The following is a 20,932-nucleotide window of genomic DNA, read 5'->3' as shown; positions in this document are numbered from 1 at the left end:
AGGCTCGTGTGCATCCGCCTTTGAGGGGCAAATGCCGCTGCCTTCTTAAGTTGTACCCGAATATAGACTGAATGCAGCCCAGTACTGAGCGGCACTTATTGCTGGGTCAGAAAGGCATGGCTCGAAAAATGAATCCAGTCGCTCGCGGGTAAACAAGACGGGAGAGATTATTTAAAGCTAAAATAATAAAAAGAAGGAAAAAATTCCCGACCACGCGTATTCGAACTAGGAACCTCTGGAATGCGAAGCTACTGGTATACCCACGACGCCATAGAGAACAGAGCATTTCGTTCTTTTCAGAGGTGCTGCACTCAGCAGTGTGACACTCGCGACAGAAGTAAAAAGCAGGCGACCCATGTGCGAAAACTCGGCCGGCGCGCTGCACCGGTCGCTGCTTGCGAATTGCAGCCCCGCTGCAAGCAGGGACACACAGAGCAGCAAGCATCGCTGCGCCGCTCGACTCATGCACTCGAGCTCAAAGCGTACGCTTTGCCACTCGCAGCGGTCTGATTACTGCTTGCCTTGGTGTTGAAGTTCGCACCATAAAAGACAAAATAGCCATATTATCAGAAAGACAGCCTGCTATACACGAGCAGCGACAAAACATGCTTGCGCTAGTAGCGAGATTTTGGCAACGGCACCGCCTGCGGTCGCGCCAGGCGACGAACTGCGCTGCGGCCTGGCGCAGAACACGCCGCTTCGCGAGTAGCCTGCGCTATAATATCTCTTAATATCGCTTTGCTGTTAACATATAATCTCACCATAAACTAAAATTATGGTCAATTTCCGTGACATCTTCGGCTGCGGACCCAGCGGACCGCTGCGGGCGACAGGCGAGCCGGACCGAAACGGCGGGCCAGCGGCAGCTTGCGAGGCGATTCTGGCGAGAAATTTTGCTCGTATCAGAGTTGTTGCATTTTGCCAGCAAATCGGTGTTGATCAACGATCCTAAGGAATGATACATTTGGCACATTTCTCTGTCTCAGCGTTTACTGCTTACGTCAAAAACAATCTTAAGCTGATTTTTATTACGGCGGCGAACGGGATCCAGGCTGGCCTGCCGGCGAGCAGGCTCGGTTTACTTCACGTTCGCACCAAAAAACACAAAACAGCCATGCTATCAGAAAGGCTGCCTGCTATATTCGAGCAACGACAGCATGCCTGCGCAACAGCCGCGCTTTCGTCAATGACGCCGCCTGCGGGAGCGCCAGTGCGACGAACTGCGCTGCTTCCCGGCTGCCGTGCTCGTGGCTAAGCCTAACTGGTTTCGCATCGATGCCGCAGCTCAGGGCGCTTTGGAAGTAGCCAGCGCCGTAATAAATATTCTTCTCTAGTCACCCCTTTACTGCCAACCTGTCCCATAATAAAGTAAAGTTATGCTCGATTTCCGCGACGCCCTCGGACGCGGATCTAGCAGACGTAAGGCGAGCCGCACGAAGCAGCAGCAGCAGCAAGCGGCTGAAATTTGCTTGTATCGTAGTTATCACTTCAACCAGCACCTTGGCATTGGCCAACGATTTTCAGTAAGGATACCTTTTTGGACATTCATCAATCCCAGAGCTTGTTATGAACTTAAACAAACAGCACTAGAGCGTCGTTGTTCTGAATTCCTGAGGGTATCGCTCAACTTTCAGAGGGGGCAGCCTTCTGTTATTTGGGCAAATTGTCGACCGTTACATGTGAAAACATCGCGATCGAACGAGGGGGAGTTCGCGATCGCGATGTGGCGCGTTTTTCGGTCTCTTAGATTTAAATGGTTCACATGTCGTTCCCTACACATATCACAGCCGACCACGATTGTACCTTCGACGAAAATCCTGCGGCAAAAAAAAAAAACGTTGACGGAATGGATGTCTTGAGTACGCCGCAATTAATACGAGCTATTCCTACTGCAAGATATCTGCGTGTTTTTCTACAAGCATGCATGCCTGTACCACCGCACGCGATTAGACGGCAGGCACTGCCGGGCGCGAATCGGAATGCTGGGGCCATCCGCCTCGCTCGCAAGCGCCAAAGTGATCGTACAGTACTCACGGATTGAAATAGGACATTCGGAGCGCGTGGCCGTCGCTTCATGGAGCGCCGCCCGTAGACGCTCATGGAACCAAGGTGGTGCATTGTGGTATGGCGCGAGAGGGAGAACATCTACAAAGCAGAATTGTTCCTTCCAGTAGCCAATGAGCCGGCCTGTGGTTTACCACATGCCTGCGTGGCACTGCAAGGCTAGCGCTTCGAATGTCCTATTTCAATCCGTGAGTACTGTACATCACCTTTCCGCCTCACGTCCGCCTGGCGGCCGAAAACTGGCGGACCGCTCGCGAAGCGGACCTGGCGGGAGGCGCTCCGAAACGATCGTACAACAGCCCTTCGCTGAATGGGCGTTTGCAGCTGCCTGCCCATGAGGAGCTCAGCGGTAGGGGACCCAGTAAACGCGTGCGGCGTTGTTCTGTAGGAAAGCAGGATCCTGTCGATGTTTGTTTGGAAATCTCCAGGCGCCGCCTTCTTGACTTTCCCCTTAATTGTTTGCACGACGCATTCCGCTGCTCCGTTCGATGCTGGGTGGTATGGTGGGATCAGGATTCGCCGAATGCCGTTCTTGCTGAGGAAGTCAGCATACTTCTCGCTAATGAATGCGGTTCCGTTGTCGGAGAAAATGGTGTCTGGAATGCCATGCGTGGAAAATATGGTTCGCAGGCATCGAATTGTGGCGTCCGCTGAATGTTCATGAACAGGAACCACCTCTACCCATTTAGAGTAGGCATCAACTAGGACGAAAAAGTAGTGTCCTTGAAATGGACTGAAATTACTGTTCATAGAAAACAATTCCTTCATATGACGGGGTATTTCTAGCATTTTGCATATGTACGCTGTACCTTTCCTTGAGCAACGCTTTTCTGTTCATGCGCATTGTTTTCTTCGTCTCTTTCCTTTACTTATGTAACGTTCTTGTTTTTTCGGGCTTTTTCCGGCATGTACTTTCGCTTATCACCGGTGTATCATACAGTTCAAATTAGAATTGTTTTGTTTATTTTCCTTGTACAAGCCGATCTGACTTTGTAAACAAAGCATTTCTGTATTTTTATTTGTGTTGTTATTATGCCGCTCTGCCATTATTTTATTTTTTTTTCTTGTCCTCTCTTTTGTTTCTTGAATTTTTTGTAATCTGGGGAGCTGGGAACTAGTCAAGCTGAATTTTCAGCTTTTTTTCCCGCACTCCCTCACTTCATGAGTGAAATAAAGAATATATTTATTTATTATTAAAGTCGACATGCAGTCTAGACCATGGTTGCTTCGGAAACGGCCACGGATTAGACTGTGCTTTCCGTTCCATTCTCTGGTGTCCTTGACAGATTTTGCAAAGTTGCACTTTCTGTGCAATGCTGCTGTCAAGTCCTTCACACTAAATGTGGCTCCGTGCAACTGCTTTCATCTTTTCCACACCTGGGTGAGTTTCATAAAGGAGATCAAGAACTTCTGCTTGTGGTTCTTTAGGAACGACGACTCGTGTTCCTCGCAGGACGCAGTTCTCATGAACACTAAACTCTGTACGGTTCTTCTGAAATAGTGTCCAATCAGTTCCTCTTGGCAGCTCTTCACCAGTATGGAGCGCCAGTCGTAGGCGTGACATAACAGGTTCACGATCTGTAGCTTTGGCGATGGCGGATGGTGAAAGAAGTCGAGGATATGTACTTTCAAGCATGAAGATATCAGCAGGCTTTGGTAGTGTGCCTGGCTCTGTAGGAAGCGGTAGTCGGCTCAGCGCGTCGGCGTTGCTGATGCTGGTGCCAGGGCGGTACACACGCGTGTACTTGTACGCTGACAGGGTAATTGCCCAGCGTATCATCCTCGGTGATGATCTGTCGGGAATAGGCTTGTCCTGTCCGAGAAGTCTCAGAAGTGGTTTGTGATCAGTCACCACTTCAAAATCTTGGCCCCGGAGTTACTTATGAAACTTCGATACGCCGAAAATTAAGACAAGGGCTTCTTTGTCCAGCTGACAGTAATTCTTTTCTGCTGGAAGAATGCTTCGCGATGCGAAGGCAATGGGACGTTCCCCTGTTTCTTCTCGGTGTGCGAGAACAGCTCCGATTCCGTACGGTGAAGCGTCGCCACTGAGAACGATTTGCTTGGAAGAATCGAAATGCTGCAGTACCGGCGCAGAATTCAGGAGAACTTTACTTTCTCGGAAAGCTTGTTCCTCTACGCTTGTACTCTTCCAAGGAGTTTTTTTTGTAAGTAGCAGATTCAAGGGCCGGAGAACTGTCGAAAGGTTAGGCAGAAAACGCCTGTAAAAATTAAAGAGTCCAAGGTAGCTTTGAAGTTGCTTGACGTCCTTCGGACATGAAGCATTCACGACAGCTTCTATTTTCTTTGGTGTTGGCCTCAGTCCGTCCGTCCGCGTTTATGACATGGCCCAGGTACTCAACTTCTGTCGCTAGAAATGAACACTTCTCTAGCTTGAGATTGAGGCCTGCTTCCTGTAGACGCTGTAGTACACTGGCTACGTTGCTCAAGTGATCTGCGTCCTCCAATGCCGTTACCAAGGTGTCATCAAAGTACACGGTGACATGGCGCATGTCTTGTAGCAAATTTTTCATTTCTCTCTGGAATATGGCTGGCGCTGAAGCTACTCCGAAAGGTAGTCTGGTGTACTGGAAGAGGCCCTGATGCGTATTGATGGTCACTAGCTTCTGTGAGCTCGTGTCAAGTTCTACCTGCTGGTAAGCATCTTTCAGGTCCAGCCTCGTACACTTTTTGCCACCTGAAAGTTTCGCGCATAGGTCCTCGACTCGCGGCACAGGATATTTTTCCAGCACTATGGCACCGTTAATTGTGACCTTGAAGTCGCCACATATGCGCACGCGGCCGTCTTGCTTGAGCACAGGAACAGTTGGGGCTGCCCACTCAGACGTTCTGACGGGTGTAAGTACCCCTTCTCTTTGCATTCTTTGCAATTCTTCTGCAACTTTGTCTTGCAATGCAAAAGGAATCGTTCGTAGTTTGAAGAATTTTGGAGGTGAATCTTCCTTGACAACAATTTTGGCTTTCACACCTTTGAATGTTCCTAGTCCGTCCGAAAATACTTCTTTGTAGCAAGTAAGCAGCTCGTCAACGCTCGCAAGTGAGTCAACGGATCTGATGTCATTTAGGTCGAGCTGAAGCGCACTGATACAGTTTCGTCCGAGAAGGGTTGGACACTGGTCCGGAGCTACAAACAAAGGCAGTGTTGCCTCTCTTCGTCCGAACTGGACTGAAACGGTAACCTTGCCCCTAACGGCTGTCAGTCTTCCGCAATAACTCTTCAGAATTACGTCTGATGGGTCTACTGAGAGCTCGGGAAACCGCTGTTGGAATGCGGTCTCCCCTATTGTGGAGACACCGGCCCCCGTGTCTAGCTCCATTCTAAGAGGCCTGCCTGCGACTTGCAAAACTGCTAAAAACGGAGGAATTGTTTTCTCGCTGTTCATCTGCCACGTCTCGTAGTCCTGTGACTGGATTTCAGGAAGATTTCCACTGTCCTCAAGGCTGTGAACTGGCTGCTTTGTTTGCCGTTGCGTACTGTGCTTCCTTGACACTTTCTTTTGCTTCGTGTCGGCAGCCTTTGAGCGGCAAACTCTGGCCAGATGCCCAATCTTGCTGCATGCGTTGCACAGGGATTTGGCGTGCTGGCATACTGTTGCGTAGTGCGGCTCTCCACAGCGATAACAACTTATCGTCTGTTTCTTTTGCTTGCTCATTGCACTGTGAACTCTCTGCGCTTCGATCATGCCCTGAGCTTGCATCAACATGCTTGAGTCTCTTTTAGCCGTCTCCATTGCAATTAGAAGCTTGACTGCTGACTCGAACGTCAGGTTTGGCTCTTCAAGCGGGCGTCGTTGCATTGACGCGTCATTAATGCCGCTAACGAGTCTGTCCCGCAGCATGTCAGGAAGGAAAGTGCCGTACTCACAGTTTGCTGAAAGCTTTTTCAGTGATGCGGTGTAGTCGCTGACAGACTCCTCCGGTTGGCGAGAGCGACCATTGAATCTGAAGCGGCAGACCACCACGGAAGGCTTCGGAATGTAGTGAGCGTCTGCTACCTTGGGGAATCGTCACACACCTGTTTTAGTTAAAAGGGGATAACAACGCTTGCAATGGCCACAATGAATTTCAATGTTACAAGCTGTTGGCGCTTTTTGTGTTCTGGTGTGCCCTTGGAATCAGTCACTCACGCAGTCCACGGTTTCTCTTCTCTATAACGCGCCGCATGATAGCGACGTTCGACCAGCGTGCAATAAATCGTCGCTGGCGTATTGTTGCACATTGTACATAGAGCAGTATTGATCTTAACCGGCTCACATAGGGTGGCGGTTAGGTTGTTTGGTGCATAACAGAATTTATTAATACTACCTATAGGACGCCGTTCTCTATGAGAGTTTCTTAAAGAGCCCATCATCCACCGCTGGAATGCCTCAAAGGCGAGGGTTCTAATTAGGCTTGGCTGGTGTTAGACCCTAAACGTGGATTCTGCCTCCGAATCGGGAGCTGCGTCGCTTTGCGCCACGACGCTCTCCTCTGCGAGCAGATGAAATTATTTTACTAATGCGCTTTTCGGTTCTTAAATAAGCTTTACCCAAGTGTTAGGCTGTTATGTAAACTTTCACAGCATTTGTTCTAGATTTGCCATGAGAAGAGCAGTAATGACTGAATCCACGATACCTCCTATAACCGCAGCCCTGCGCCTCTCCACTGTGGACGCAGTTCAGTGCCGCCTTTTCACTCTATAGGTAATATTGAGAAACTCCATGGTGCAGAAAATATCCTACATTATGAGGACAGCTTGTCAAACCGCCTTAGAGATATTACACGACTCTTACAAGTCTGCAGCGCGAATGACCCTCCAGATTTAGCTCCATTCGGATCGCGGAGAAATTCAGGCGTGTTGAAGTCATACATTTAAGTTGATTCTTGAAGAGCCACGCCAGCTCAGAGGTGACCGAGAGTTTACAGTGTAAAGTGTGTAATAGAGAGGTAATGAATCGCAGGTGCTGAGCTCGTCGGAGGTACATAGGTACCGGTGGGTTCAGAAGAGCGAGTTGTTGCCGGGCTTGTTGGTACTTTTGCATGGTGGTGGAGCAGCGCAAGGGATGATACACAGGTCTTTGTTTCTTCCTGTGTATCGTCCCTTGCACTGTAACACCACTATACCGTGGGTTCCCGAAGGTTCAGTTTTACCCTTAGCTGCCTGGCGGTGATCTTGTGGACGCCCACGTCACTGGCGCAAAAGAAGAGCTAACAGCGCAACCACTGCGCCATCTTAGAGAGGGCCTAGGAGCTACAGCGTCCGCCTCGTACGCCGAAGGCGCTGGATGGAGATGCCCTTTCACCAGTGGGTGCACGGATGCGCACCCACCGTAGAGTTACACATGTCTGAGCGGCGAGCTAGCAACAGCGAACGCTCTAAAACAGCATGAAGGGTGCCAGCGTTTTGTGTGTGAATTCTGACCGAGCCAGGCCTGAACCCTCGAAAAGCAGCGTCCACCAACCACCTCCCCCCCCCCCAAAAAAAAAACCCTCTCTGGCTGGCAGGTTGGCCTCCCAGAGTCACAATCGATCCATCTCGCCGCCCCAGTTCTCCACAAGTGCCATCTACCTCTCATGCACTCAACATTACCTTCCAGAAGCGCTACCTAGCGCCAATCCGCCGAATACTACCCTCCACAAGGACTCTTCCTACTGGAAGACTAAATAGCAGGAGATCGAAAACTACGATGAAATCGGACTCAAGCATGAATTACAGAAGGGATGTTCCCTCCAAAAGCATTCCCCCCCCCCCCCCCCCCCCCTCTGAAAAATATTCTTTAAAGCAAAGCTATCTGTGCAATCCCCCCTCCCCGCAAGGGAAACGCAGAGTGCTGTGGAAAGAAAAATTATAGGCGTAACGTTAAGAGACCGGAAGCGGCCAGAGTGGATAAGTGAACAAACGCGGGTTAATGACATCCTAGTCGAAATCAAGAGGAAGAAATGCGCTTGTGCAGGGCATGTAATGCGAAGGCAAGATAACCGCTGGTCCTTAAGGGCAACGGAGTGGATTCCAAGAGAAGGCAAGCGTAGCAGGGGACGGCAGATAGAAAGTTAGGTGGTCGGAAAAGATTAAGCAGTTTGCGGACATGCGGTGGGCGCAGCTAGCAAAGGACAGGGTTAATTTGAGAAACATGGATTGACAATTGCCCTCCAGTGGGCGTAGTCAGGCTGATGTTGAGGTTGATCCGTACAATCCTCGAGGTTGAAACCAACTGTATATTGCAGTTTCACGAGTGAATTTTTGACTTCCGCGCCCTGAAGTTTTTGTCTCTGTTCGATAGCGAATGCAAAATATAAGTTCATATGGAAAATAATTCCTTTTCCTTGGCACTTTCTCCCAATGCAGACGGCCTTAAACAGAGGCAGAAGGAAAGATGAGGATTCCAGCTCTGAAGGACACTCGAGCGTCGCCGGCCATTTGTCCTCGTTTGAGGTATGGCTGTAGTTTCTGTTGATAGCAGAGAGATGGCACCACCATATTGGGGTGATCTCGGTTCAGCTTGATCAAGAAATGGCTGGTAGAAAGCGTCGAGCTACCAGATATCCTTATATTTACTTTTTAAGGACGTGGGATTAACAGATTGTCAATTATGTTCGCCAACAAAAAGTCTGGGACACCAAAAACTGATTACAAAAAATGTGGACTCTGTCTCTTAAGCACACTGCTGCCAGTGCAAACATTGATTGCCAATTAAAATATTTAAATGGTTGAGAAATTTATATAGACTCCGTAGCTTCCATTAGGCGTGTCGTGTTGATTTTAAAAATTTGATTGTTCTTTCATGTTACTAAAGTTCAGCCATCTTGGCACGGGGAACTTTCTGCTAAATTAGAGACCATTTTTTAGCGAAGAAATAAGCTCTTATACCAAGCACATCAAGGCGCATTCTGTAGTAGCTTATCTACCAAACATTATGTATTTTACAAACACATATATCGCTCTACAAAAGTATTAGTACGCCAATCCAAAGGCCGGCGACCATCGAAAAGTGTGGATGAGCATTTAAAGAAATGGCAACTCCAAGCTACTCTAAGTAGCTTAAGGGTGCGTTCACTCAAGTAGATTTGCGGATTTCAGGAACTTTGAACCAAGTTCGGACACCATGTACATATTTTTTTATCCCTCCGTGACTGCTTGTTTTGACTTAATTGAATGTAAAAGTATAGAGCGACTGGAAGAAGATCGATTTTGTTGATTTTTTTCAGGAAAAATATAATGTGGTCTCTTTTTTGAAGAGTGGAGGTGGTTCATGGCGTTCATGAAATTATAACGTGACCATGCACTCTTCCGTCTCTATGTTAGCAGCTTTAAACGGGCTGCGACTAAAGAAATATTAGCGTTCGTGGAAACCTTATTAACTGATGAAAATCATCATGTTGCAGCAGCTGCGCCACCACTCCATCGCCATTTTCTGGCATAGCACAGACAATATTTTCCAGTCAAGTATGCTAGGGCGCACCCAGCACTATCAAAATTTTAACAAAATGACCTTTCCACCCTATGCTCGGTGCCTTTATTTTGAGCGATGGCCTGATTATTTCACGCAACCCTGCGCAACTATTCTCCCTCAAAGAGGCAGCGTTTGAGGGGCCTGACATCGCTACGCGAGAGTGCCTATTCGCGTAATCATGTTTAAATATGTCCGCCGTTATTTTAGGCTTGTAAGATATAGAAAAGAAAAAAATATAAAGGATAGAAAACACGAACGAAAGAAGGAAATAGCGGTTTTTCAACCAATGTACAACTTTTCCATTGAAGATTTCGCGCTAAAGTGACTGATCAACTGTTTTTAAATCACGCGCATTTAATCGCAAGCTCTCCTTCTGAGGACGACTGCCTGGAATACGTCAATGCTCTAATCTTCTTAGAGCACGCCATCATAAATTTATGTTTGCCACTAGCTATCGGAAATAGTCGGTCTTGATAGCTAGGTAGAATTTTACCGAATTTGGCATTGTTTTTTGTGTTCCGTCATAAATAGTTCAAAAGCGTGTCTTTTTGGGCTTGTTGGTGCATGATCAAGCAAGAGACTATAGCGCAGAGGAGACAGGACACAGAAGAACGCAGGACACAGAAACGTGTTTTTCGTTTTTCTCTGTGTCCTGTCTACTCTGCGCTAAAGTCTCTTGCTTTTTCATAAATAAGTCCTGATTTTGCCACACTGAAAGTAAGTTGAAGTCAGAGCGTGCGCCAATCCATTGCTTTCCGTGAACCCGATGTGCCCCACAGCTCTGTTCGCTACCATGAAACATCTGGTACAAAGATTGATTATATTACCTTTATTTCTCTGCAATGGCAGTGTTGATGGGAACATGGTCTACTCTGTACTGCCCCTTCATAGAACCATTTGGTTTCTTTATGTCCCAGGCAGTCTGATTCTTGTAATTATCGAGCATCGTATAAGCAGATGGCAGCGAGCAGAACAGCTGCGGCACTCTTAGTACCGCTCAAACAAGGAGTTTTGGTTCGCATTTGAACCGAACATTCACGATAAAGGCTACCTACCTGCGAAAGCGGCCCTCTTTTTCCTACAATATAGGGAAGCTGTTGGTAGCTTGAAAGACAATATTTAGCATCTTGTTTGTGCCCAGGTGGTAATTGTTTTCCAACCATTAATTCTAGTCTCCTAAATTTGTTGCGATTAAATAATAATATTCTTCTTCCCAATCTCTAGCATCTTTATTTTCTCCACTGATAATCCATTCGTCTTATAAGTTTTGTACTGCTCCAAAGTTGAGCATTCTCTAGCTCTTTTTGACCTTAGTGCATGTTGGATAAATGTTGTTTTGTCGTGCACTGACACCTAGAGGTAGCCCGGCTTCAGCGCACCGCCAGTTAGCGGAGCAATACGATCATCTGAGCAGCTGCCGCATGGGCTCAGAGCTGCTGGGTCAGCTGAGTGCGATAGGCGAGAAGCAACAAGCGCGGTCGACCTTTTGCTATGAGTTGAACAGACTCGTTGAAGCGATGCCTGTTTTCAAAATACCTACGCGGCCACCCAAGCTCGCTTCAGCACAGCACATGAGAGCCGCAGCGCTTGAGACAGCTGCTGTTTGTGGCATCGCAAATGACGATGAAACAGAAAGTTACAGTTCAGGGCTTAACATTAATTTTCGGCCCTCTTCAACTTACGATGAAAACTGCCTCTTCAATATGATGAACATGTTCATCTACCTACATACACTCCGAAAAACCGAAATGTTAAAGAATGCGGCGCATAAAAATATCCGTCCAAGAATAATTACCCTGACTCAGATCAGCCTTTCTCAGCCAAGGTGCTTTTTCAGCATAATAGTCATATTCTACTAAAGCTTCTGAAGCTTTTTTTTTTCATTTGCAAGGACCGCGACTCCCGTGAGTAGATAGTCAGCGGCTAACACTAATAAATATACATTGCGTGCGGAGAAATACTTAAACGTGTAGGTGTTGTCATCCTTGACCTTTTATGCACTATGGATTTCAGTATCTCGAGTTTAGTTCTTAGCATTTTTGAGAGCCTGTATTCTATTATAAAATGCGTTTAATCCAAGGCGGAATAAGAACCCCTAACACACAACACACACAGACAGCTCTAGAAGGAACAGAAGAAGGCACAGCGCTGCACAAAAAGACAATTGGATACAGATAAAAGCGCTTTTTTGTGTCAGGCCGCTTTTTGTTGTCCTGTGGCCGTATCTGTGGCGCAATTTCTGCTTGAGGCGGGTGCAAGAAGTTTTACAAAGAGGTGTGTGTTCGAATACTGACACTGTACTAGCGGAATCAAATGACCACGTTGTGTAGCCCAGCAGGTCTGGATAATTGTTTCAAACATGGCCGTATTAACATCGTTTTAGTGTTTATGGGTGTTTAACGTACCAAAGCAACTCAGGCTATCAGAGAAACCGTCGTGAAAGGCTCGGAAAGTTTCGACGAGTTGGGGTCCTTTAACGTGCACTGACATCGCACAGTGCATGGGCCTCTAGAATTTCGTCTCAATCGACATTTGACCTTCGACCGCCGCGGCCGGGATCGAACCTGCGTCTCTCGAGTCAGTAGGGCGTATTAAGATGAGAAAGGTAGCAGACGATACCTCCTCGCAAGTATGTATTTTGAGGACGTAAGCATTTTTTTTCGGCCCGGCTCTTTTCGCAGCAGTAAATGTGTTAAAACTTCTTCCTTCTTCGCAACTCACGTCCTTCGAGGTGCTCGTTTATTTGGTGTTGGACTCGTAGCCGCTAGCCAGACGATGGACGATCGGTGAAACACGGAGGAACAAAGAAACTGGACTTTTGTAACACTTGAAAAACTGAAAATAAATAAAGAAAATAAAGATGAATGGCGAGTGCTCGGCGCGCACGCACGGCACGGGATGCTCGGTGTTAAAAGCTTTCTACGCTTGTCCTCTTTCACTGGCGCTCCGCTGCAAACACGCAAGTTTCCTACAATGGTGACTCCGGCTTAAGAGATGACCGATCCCGGCAACCTCGCGCCCTCAGGCGACCTTCCGCCAGACGCAACATTGCGCCCACGGGACGTCGCAGCAATATAGCTCCGCCATCCGACATTATGGCCCAAGCATCCGCAGATCTGGTTTGCCCAGGTGGAAGCCACCTTACATCTGCACCAGGTAACCTAGGAGGCATCTGGGTTTGCTCGATTACATTCCAACCTGCCTCCTCCTGAGGTGGCTCTAAAGGTGGCAGACGTCATCGTTGGACACTTAAGCGATGCCCCGTTCCAGCGGCTTTAAGCATTGCATTCTGGAACACACCGCGGCGTCCGAGAGCGCGCGCCTCCACAGCTCGTCACCTGCGAAGAGCTTCCAGACCGCCACTCCTCCCAGCTGCTCGCTGCCATGCAGCAGCTCCTGGGTGAAAGCAACGCCAACACGAACGACGCACTGTTGAGGGAGCTCTTCCTGCATCGCTTGCTGCAGTCCACCAGCCTCGTCTTGGCTGCCGCGGGGGACTTGACCCTTGACCGCCTTGCCCAGCTAGCTGGTCGAGTCCACGATGCGACTTCGCGTTACGTCGCCGCCTTCTTTGCTCCACCAGAGTCCTCCGACATTTCACGGTTAGAGACCCGGATCGACCGGCTCGCTGCTTCACTCGATGCCCTTAAGACATCCTCTCATGACCAGCACGGCTTCTCCTCAAGTCCTCGCCACCGTCCGTCTTCGCTGAGCGGTCCGCGCTCATTCAGTTCTCGCAGCCGCGTATTTGCTCGTATCACAGAACTTTCCAGCAGCACGCCCGTCACTGCACTCCACCATGCAACTGGTCGGGAAACGCGCTGCGAGATCACTGGCGGTGGCATGTGACCTTGCCCTTCACCCTGGCCGCCTTTTCGTAGTCATGGACCACATTTGCGGGCGACGCTTCCTCGTCGACACTGGTGCCAAAGTCAGCGTACTGCCGTCCTCCAAACCTGAGCGTAATTTCAATTAATCTGGACATACTGTCCGTGCAGCCGACTCAAGCTCCATCTCCACGCATGGCCTGCGGTCCCTCTCTCTGGACCTTGGCCTGCGGCGCACGTTTCGATCGGTCTTCATCGTCGCCGACGTCCGTCAACCCATCCTCGGATCCGACTTGCTGACGCATTTTGATCTGGGGGTCAGCATGCGCCGCCATAGCCTCACTGACAGCAAGACGCGCCTTTCCATCACTGGAGTTACATCGGCTGTCGCATCCAATGGCATCCGCATGCTGATCCCGTCTAGCCTGTACGCACAAGTCCTCGCCGACTTTCCAGCGGTCACGGGGCCTTGCAATCTCCATCAGCCACCCAAAAAAACTATAACCCACTACCTTGTCACTCATGGTGCACCCGTCGCAACTCGTCCGCGCCGCCTCTTCGGCAAGCGTCTGGCCGTTACTAAACGGAATTCGACCACACGGTCTTGTTGGGTATTCTTCGCCCTTAGTCCAGCATTTGGGCCTCACCGCTCCATCTGGTGCCAAACAAAGAACCGGGTGACAGGCGTCCGTGAGGCGACTACCGGGCTCTCAACGCTCACATTGTCCTCGACAGCTATCCCCTTCCATACATCCAAGGCTTCACTTGACATCAGGACGGATGCAAGATCTTTAGTATAGTGAACTTTGTTAAGGCGTACCATCAAATTTTTGTTGAGCCTGCCGCTATCCAGAAGACGGCCATCACTACACCCTTCGGCCTGTTTGACTAACTGCGCATGCGCTTTGCGCTTACGCAGCGCAGCTCAAACTTTCCAAAGATTCGTAGCTGAAGTGACGCGAGGACTCTCGGCTGTATTTGCCTACATTGAGGACATCCTCGTCGCGAGTTGTACTCCATAACAACACGAGCGCCACGTCCGGCAACTCTTTCAACGCCTCCAAGAATTTGGCTTGGTCGTCAACGCCATGAAATATGTCTTCGGATCTTCTGAGCTCGATTTCCTGGGCCACCACATCTCGGCGCTGAGAATTCGTCCGTTTCATTCTCACGTCCAGGCTGTTAAAGACTTTCCTGCGCCCACTAGCCTACGCAAGCTACGTGAGTTCCTGGGCCTAGTGAATTTTTCGCGGCGCTTTATCCCGCACTGCGCCGAGCTTCTCCACTCCCTGACAGACTTCCTTCGCACACCCAAGCCCTCCTTCTTCGTGATTTCCTGGTCTCTCAAAGCTCAGGCTGCTTGCTGCTTTCACCGCTGCAAATCAAGCCCTCACCGATTCTATCGTTCTCGTGCACATTAAGACTTGCACGCCCACTCGTATCATGGTGAGTGCTTTCAGCGTGGCCATTGGTGCTGTTCTCCAGCAGAAAATCGACTCCTAGTGGCACCCACTGGGCTTCTCTACGAAGCTCCCCCTTGCCGAGACTCGCTTCAGCGTGTTTGGCCGTGAGCTGCTCGACATCAACTGCACCATCCAGGAGTACCGCCACTTCCTGGAAGGCGATCCATTTTACATTGTAACGGGTCAAAAACTTCTGGTGTATGTGTTCCGTACGAACTCTTCCAAGTTTGTCACCCGTGAACTTCGTCAGCTGCCCTACATGTCGGATCTCACAACAGATATCTGGCATATCAATCACACCGACGAGGCAGCCGATGCACTTTCACGCAATACCTCCATCGGCGTGTCTACTTCTACTGTGGACTGGAAATGTCTGGCCCGGGTGCAGCCAGACAACCCTGAGCTGCACGCCCTGCGTGACAACCCCCGTGCCCTCCGTTTGCAGCTCGTGCCTCATCCGTTTGTGCCCGCATTGCTCTGGTGCGACATGTCATCGGCTATACCGCGGCCTTTCATCCCGGAGGCCTTTCGTTGTGCAATTTTTCATTTGCGGCATCTACCATCCCAGCATCCGAGCCACGCAGCACCTCCTTACAATGCAGTACGTCTGGCCGAAACATTAACACCAACGTTTGCCACTGGGCGCGCTCGTGCCTTCCTTGCCAGTCCGCCAAAGTGACCCGCCATACAAAGACTCCACCCCAGTCTTTCCTGCTACCTGGTTGTCGCTTTGATTACATGCATCATGACTTGCTTGGACCACTCCCTCCCTCTCTTAGCTGCCGCTGCATTATGACGATATCCGACCGCTACACTCGTTGGCCCGAAGCAGTGCCTATTCTAGACATTACTGCGGAAACAGTCGCCAAAGCCTTAATTTCAGCATAGTTTTCCGGCTTCAGCTGCCCCGGCATCGTTACCACGGGTTACGGCCGCCAGTTCGAATGCACCCTCTTCACTTCCCCTACCCGTTTGCTCGGCACTAAGCACCGCCAACCAACGTCGTTCCATCCCTGTGCCAACTGCATGGTCGAGCGGCTTCATCGCCACCTCAAGGCTGCCCTGACTGCGCCCCTGGATCGCGAGAACTGGGTAGACCACCTTCCTATGGTGCTTCTTGGCTGCGCGCCGTCTTTCTTCGTGACCTTGGCTGTTCGGCGGCCGAACTCGTCTTCGGTGCGCCCCTGCGGCTTCCCGGAGGCTTGTTTGTTCCTTCGCCTCCCTCATATCAGCCCTACGCTCAGTCCCTCTTCGATCATCTGAGCGTCATGTCTTTGTGCACCCACACCTTGCGTCCTCGACGCATGTTTTCTAAGGCGAGATGCTGTAAAGGCGCCCTTTACCCCCTCATACGACGGCCCATACGGCGCCTTCAACAAAACGTTGAAGTTGGAGACTATCGTGCTGAATGGTCGTGAAGAGGTAGTCTCCTTGTATCGCCTCAAACACGAATGCCTAGAGACACAACCCTAGGAGCTCCCCTCGGATGTTGCCGGCGTATCTGCCGACCTGACAAGCTGAAGAAGGAAAAGTTCCGAGCTGTAATTTATTCGATACCATGGGCCGACTGCCCGTCTCTGTATATCGGCGAGTCGTGTGACTTTGATCAAAGAATACGTGATCACCAGAGTTTCGCCAGAAACCAGCGCGCAAATCAGTATGGGCTTGCCGAGCACTTGGTGTCCGCCACACGCAACATAAAGAGGGCAGGGGCACGTGTTATCGCAAAAGAAAGGGACAGGAAGTCACGGCTCTATCTGGAATTGCTGATTATTCAGACGACAGCGCACATGCCTAATAGAAACGACGGAAACTTGCCCCCAATCTACGCCTGGTGCCTGGGTTCGCTCAGGCGCCGTGTATAAATAAACGACGAAGCTACGTTATGCCTCATTGTGAACAAGGCTCCCGTGGGGGAGCCGAAACGTCATCCCAACCTTCCTTTTGGTCGGCGCCTTCTACTTTCGTTATGTACCATTCCGACCAGACTGGTTTTCGTCCGACTCTAGACTTCAAGTGTAGAACTATGTCGGTCCGGAACCAGCAAATCAGTGCATGCCGCTGACATGAAAAACGTAAAGGCCATGAAATTAGCAACTAGAAGACAAATATTTTAATGAATATTTGTCCTTGAAGAATTAACGTTTACATTTTTGTACATATGCAACGGTCAGGGAAAAATCTCAATGACGCCGTCCTTCGTTCCAGTGTACTGCGAAGCAGCAGTTGTCATCGGTCATGTATTGCGAGCAATTGCGCCGAAATTTTAGTCGCAACAGCGAGCCATCGATAGGCCTTGAATGTTTGTGCTAGGATAGGGCCCCTTCCGTTACATGACTCCAGGTGCATGGGCGTTGCCACGAAATTCAACCTGAGTTAGCAATGTTCCCGCCAAAATGTCTTTTATAGTCTGAAAAAGACACTGTAGGTGACAAAATCCAGAATGACTTCCGGCGCCGGTGGTTGATTTGGTCAGTGGTGCGTGAAAATTCGAAAAATTTCGAGGGAGGGGGGGCTGAAGCTCCAAAAGCCCCCCCCCCCTGGCTGCGACCCTGAGTCCTGTTGATGGCGAGGAGTTCACGGGCGGGCACCTTTGGTTGAGTGCCGGATTTTGGGCCTTTTTCCAGGAAGCGTGAAATCCTTTCAGGAACACATGCCTCACCGGTGAAGACCACACGTTCCTTCTTGTTGTCTTTTTGTAGTCTTTTCTTGCAAGAAGTGGTCAGAAGATGGGCTAGCACAGCTCTCCTTCGCTGTTCAATAAGGTGCGACGCTAAAAGCTTTGAGTCCATTAGCTTGTTATTTGGGACCCCCACAGGGAGCATGCTTCGGCACAATACCCTCAGCCAATCTTGCTAAAGCAGAATCTGTCGCCACAGCTCTGAGCCCATAAACTTGAGAAGACGATTCACATGGCCCCACGATGGCTTAACGGGACCAAAAAAAGCACTCACACATTCTGGCGTGACCGCTTTCCGTAGGCATAAGGCTAAATGACGTGCCTGGCAATGTTGTGCTGAATGTGCCGAATTAGAAGACCGATGAGTGAATGAGAAGCAGCAGACACACAAAAAGATGGACCCGCAGTGCAAGAAATGCAGTTAAGAAGTACAAGCTGCCGGGCTAGTTGGCGATACATGTCTTAGTAGGAGCCGCAAAAAGAAAAAGGCGGACGAGGGATGAAGTTGGAGGACACAAAAACACGTTCACGAGCGCTACTACCAACTGTTTATTCATGCTGTAGTACAGGGATATATAAGAACAGAATGTCGAGCATGCGCGTACAGAAGGCACAAAGACCGCACATGAGTCAAGCGCACAAGTTAATCAAAAAACGAACCTGAAAAAGCACATTCAGCTGAATATGCGTGCAAAGACGTTTCACTGACACAACGCTCGGAAAGCTTTCTCATATAATAAAACTATAGACCGAGCCTAGCCCTATCATTAACATTCTTGCCAAGAATCGCTGTATTCTCCAATCTTGCCCTACACGTGCACGAAGCAAGGTGCCGCCCGAGATTTGCAATAGTGTCATTATTTTCTATGTTTCTGGCAGCCGGACATTAATACAGCGGCCAGTTTGGCCAACGTATAACGCCCCACATGAGAGGGGAATGCAGTGCACCACACCTATTGGGCATTTAACGTAGGCGATGCCATGTTTTTTTGTTGCAGCCCCTGCCGGCACAACCATTGATGCGAAGGCATACCTGAGACAGGTTGTTGGGTGCTGAGAACACCAATGGCACATTCTGCTTGCCAGGCACTTTTTCAGGTTGTGGGAGGGTTGGTGCACATAAAGGAATACGTTGTAAAGGAATACATCTACTTAGAGAAAGTAGTGACAGCTGATCCGGATCATAAGAGGGAGATAACCTGAAGGGTAAGAATTGGGTGGAGCGCCTATGGCAAGTTCTCTCAGATCATGACTGGCAGTTCACAAATTTCCCTCAAGAGCAAAGTGTACACCTACGGGGCAGGAACGTGGAGGAAAACGAAAAGAGTTCAGCTTAAGTCAAGGACAACGGAGCGTGCCATGGAAAGAAAAATGATAGGTGTAACGTTAAGAGACCGGGTGAGGGGAGAGAGGGTGAGAGAACAAACGCTCGTTAAGGACATCCTGACCTAAATCAAGAGAAAGGAGTGGGCTTGGGCAGGGCATGTGATGCGAAGGCAAGATAAGCGCTGGTCCATAAGGGTAACGGAGTGGATTCCAAGGGAAAGTAAGCGTAGCAGGGGCGGCAGAAGGTTAGGTGGGCGGATGAGATTAAGAAGTTTGCAGGCAAAGGCTGGATGCAGCTGGCGAAGGACAGGGTTAATTGGAGATACATGGAAGAGGCCTTTGCGCTGCAGTGGGTGCAGTAAGGCTGATGATGATGATGATTATGCACATAAGAGCGGACAACCACCGGCTTTGAAGACGGGAGTTCAGATCTTTTCTGGGCGCCTTTATGCTTCGGTACGAGGGTTTCAGCGGCACCTGAAATAACCGGGAAAGGAAAGCCTGCTGTTAGAAGTCGCGGAACCTGATCATTCAAACTGTGTTGCATTTTATGTGGGCAAGGTTTTGAAGCACAGATTCCAGGCAAAGCGACGCAATAGCTCCTTTAATAAGTAACTACGAGACACAATATTTACAACTGATCTATTAGCTCTGCTTACGTTTAAAACTCTGATTGTTGCGAAAAGGTGCTGTGCCTTGCCCGCAGGAGCTAGATAACGAGCGCTCCTCACAAGAGAAAGCAATCGCTCACCTGGTGCATCAGATGCAGGTGAGCTCGACGAGCTACAAGGAAATGCGTAGCTCCCTTCTTAGGGGCCCAAAAAAGAACACTTCAGTAATGTTTCTCACAGTATCCTAACACACACGCCCAGTAATTCCCAAATATCGAAGGATTATGATATTTAACACGTGATTCAAAAATGATGAACTTTTACGTCTGCTACAGAGACTATAGTTGGTTCCCGTAGCTTTTAGCCATCAGGAATACCAGAAAACACAATCTATACATCTGATCTATTAGCGCTGCATGCGTTTGAATTTCCGAGTGCTGCGAAAACGGGCTGTGCTTCGCCCGCAGGAGCTAGAGAACGAGCGTGCCTCACAAAAGGAAACAATAGCTTACCTGGAGGAACAGATGCAGGTGAGCTCGACGAACTTGAACGAAATGCGTAGCTTTCTTATTAGGGACCCAAAAAGAACACTTCACTAATGTTTATCACAGTATTCTAAAACACATCTGGCCAATAATACCCAGATATCAAAAGAATATAATTATTAACGATGTCACATATATTAAGGAGCCTAAATTAAATTTTAAAGGAAAAAGGTGTCAAGAAGGCGACGCGAATTAACAGAAGAATAAAGAAGAGGAAAAAGAAGCATTGGTTGATGTGTAGAGCGATGATTGGTGGAGAAGCATTCGGTGCGGTGGAGAGAGATGATTGGTGGAGAAGAGAAGAAGACGACGACAAGGCTTACGTGGACTAACACCGAGGCTATAAAAGGGGGAGTGAGAGCGAGGCACAGGGGGGAACAGCAGAGAAGCGGGGGCTCCGGCGGGTCAGGGACACTTTGGCTGGAAGAGAGCGACGCCGGCTACTGCTCCGGTGAGCTCGCGTTCTACGGCAACGCATCGTGGACCTCCTGCCGTGCCTGAGCCCGTTCCGGGGAGTCAACGGAGGACGCTACCACCTGCTACGGCCAGGGGTGTCTCCAGCGCTGTTGCCACCCATCCGGGTGGTGCCCCCACGCCAATGACACCGGCTTCACCTCCACGGGCGCTTGGACCTGGAGCTTGTACGACGCAGCCAGCGACGCCAGCCCAAGCGCGTCGAACACCGCCAGCGACGCCAGCTCATGCACGGCGAACGCCGCCTCGACGCCGCCTACTGGATCCATACAACGCCGCAGCCCCACCGAACCAACCGTGAGCACGAACGCCAACCGCTAATAGTAGAACACCAGTAGTAGACGCTATTAGCAGTGTGCCCGTGTCGTGTGCATTTATAGTCTTTGTGCTTTGTGTTAATTTTGTTAGTTTTGTGTTCTAGTGTGTGTAACACGTAGGGTGTATTAAATGTGCGTTTGTGTGGGTACACAAGTCGTCTAGTCCATTCTTTC

General features: G+C 49.5%; 1 protein-coding gene across 1 annotated transcript in view; it reads left to right on the top strand.

The window, feature by feature from the left end:
• The window catches only part of LOC144132340 (uncharacterized), a 243,571-nt gene that overhangs the window by 14,610 nt on the left and 208,029 nt on the right, over positions 1–20,932 (top strand). Inside the window, exon 3 of the mRNA XM_077664664.1 lies at positions 8,411–8,497. Coding sequence (XP_077520790.1) covers positions 8,411–8,497 — 87 coding nt within the window. The remainder of the gene's footprint in view (positions 1–8,410; positions 8,498–20,932) is intronic.

This window comes from Amblyomma americanum, chromosome 5 (assembly GCF_052857255.1).
Source record: "Amblyomma americanum isolate KBUSLIRL-KWMA chromosome 5, ASM5285725v1, whole genome shotgun sequence".
NCBI lineage: Eukaryota > Metazoa > Arthropoda > Arachnida > Ixodida > Ixodidae > Amblyomma > Amblyomma americanum.
Note: the sequence above shows the minus strand (reverse complement) of the source record. Positions and strands in the feature narration are given on the sequence as shown.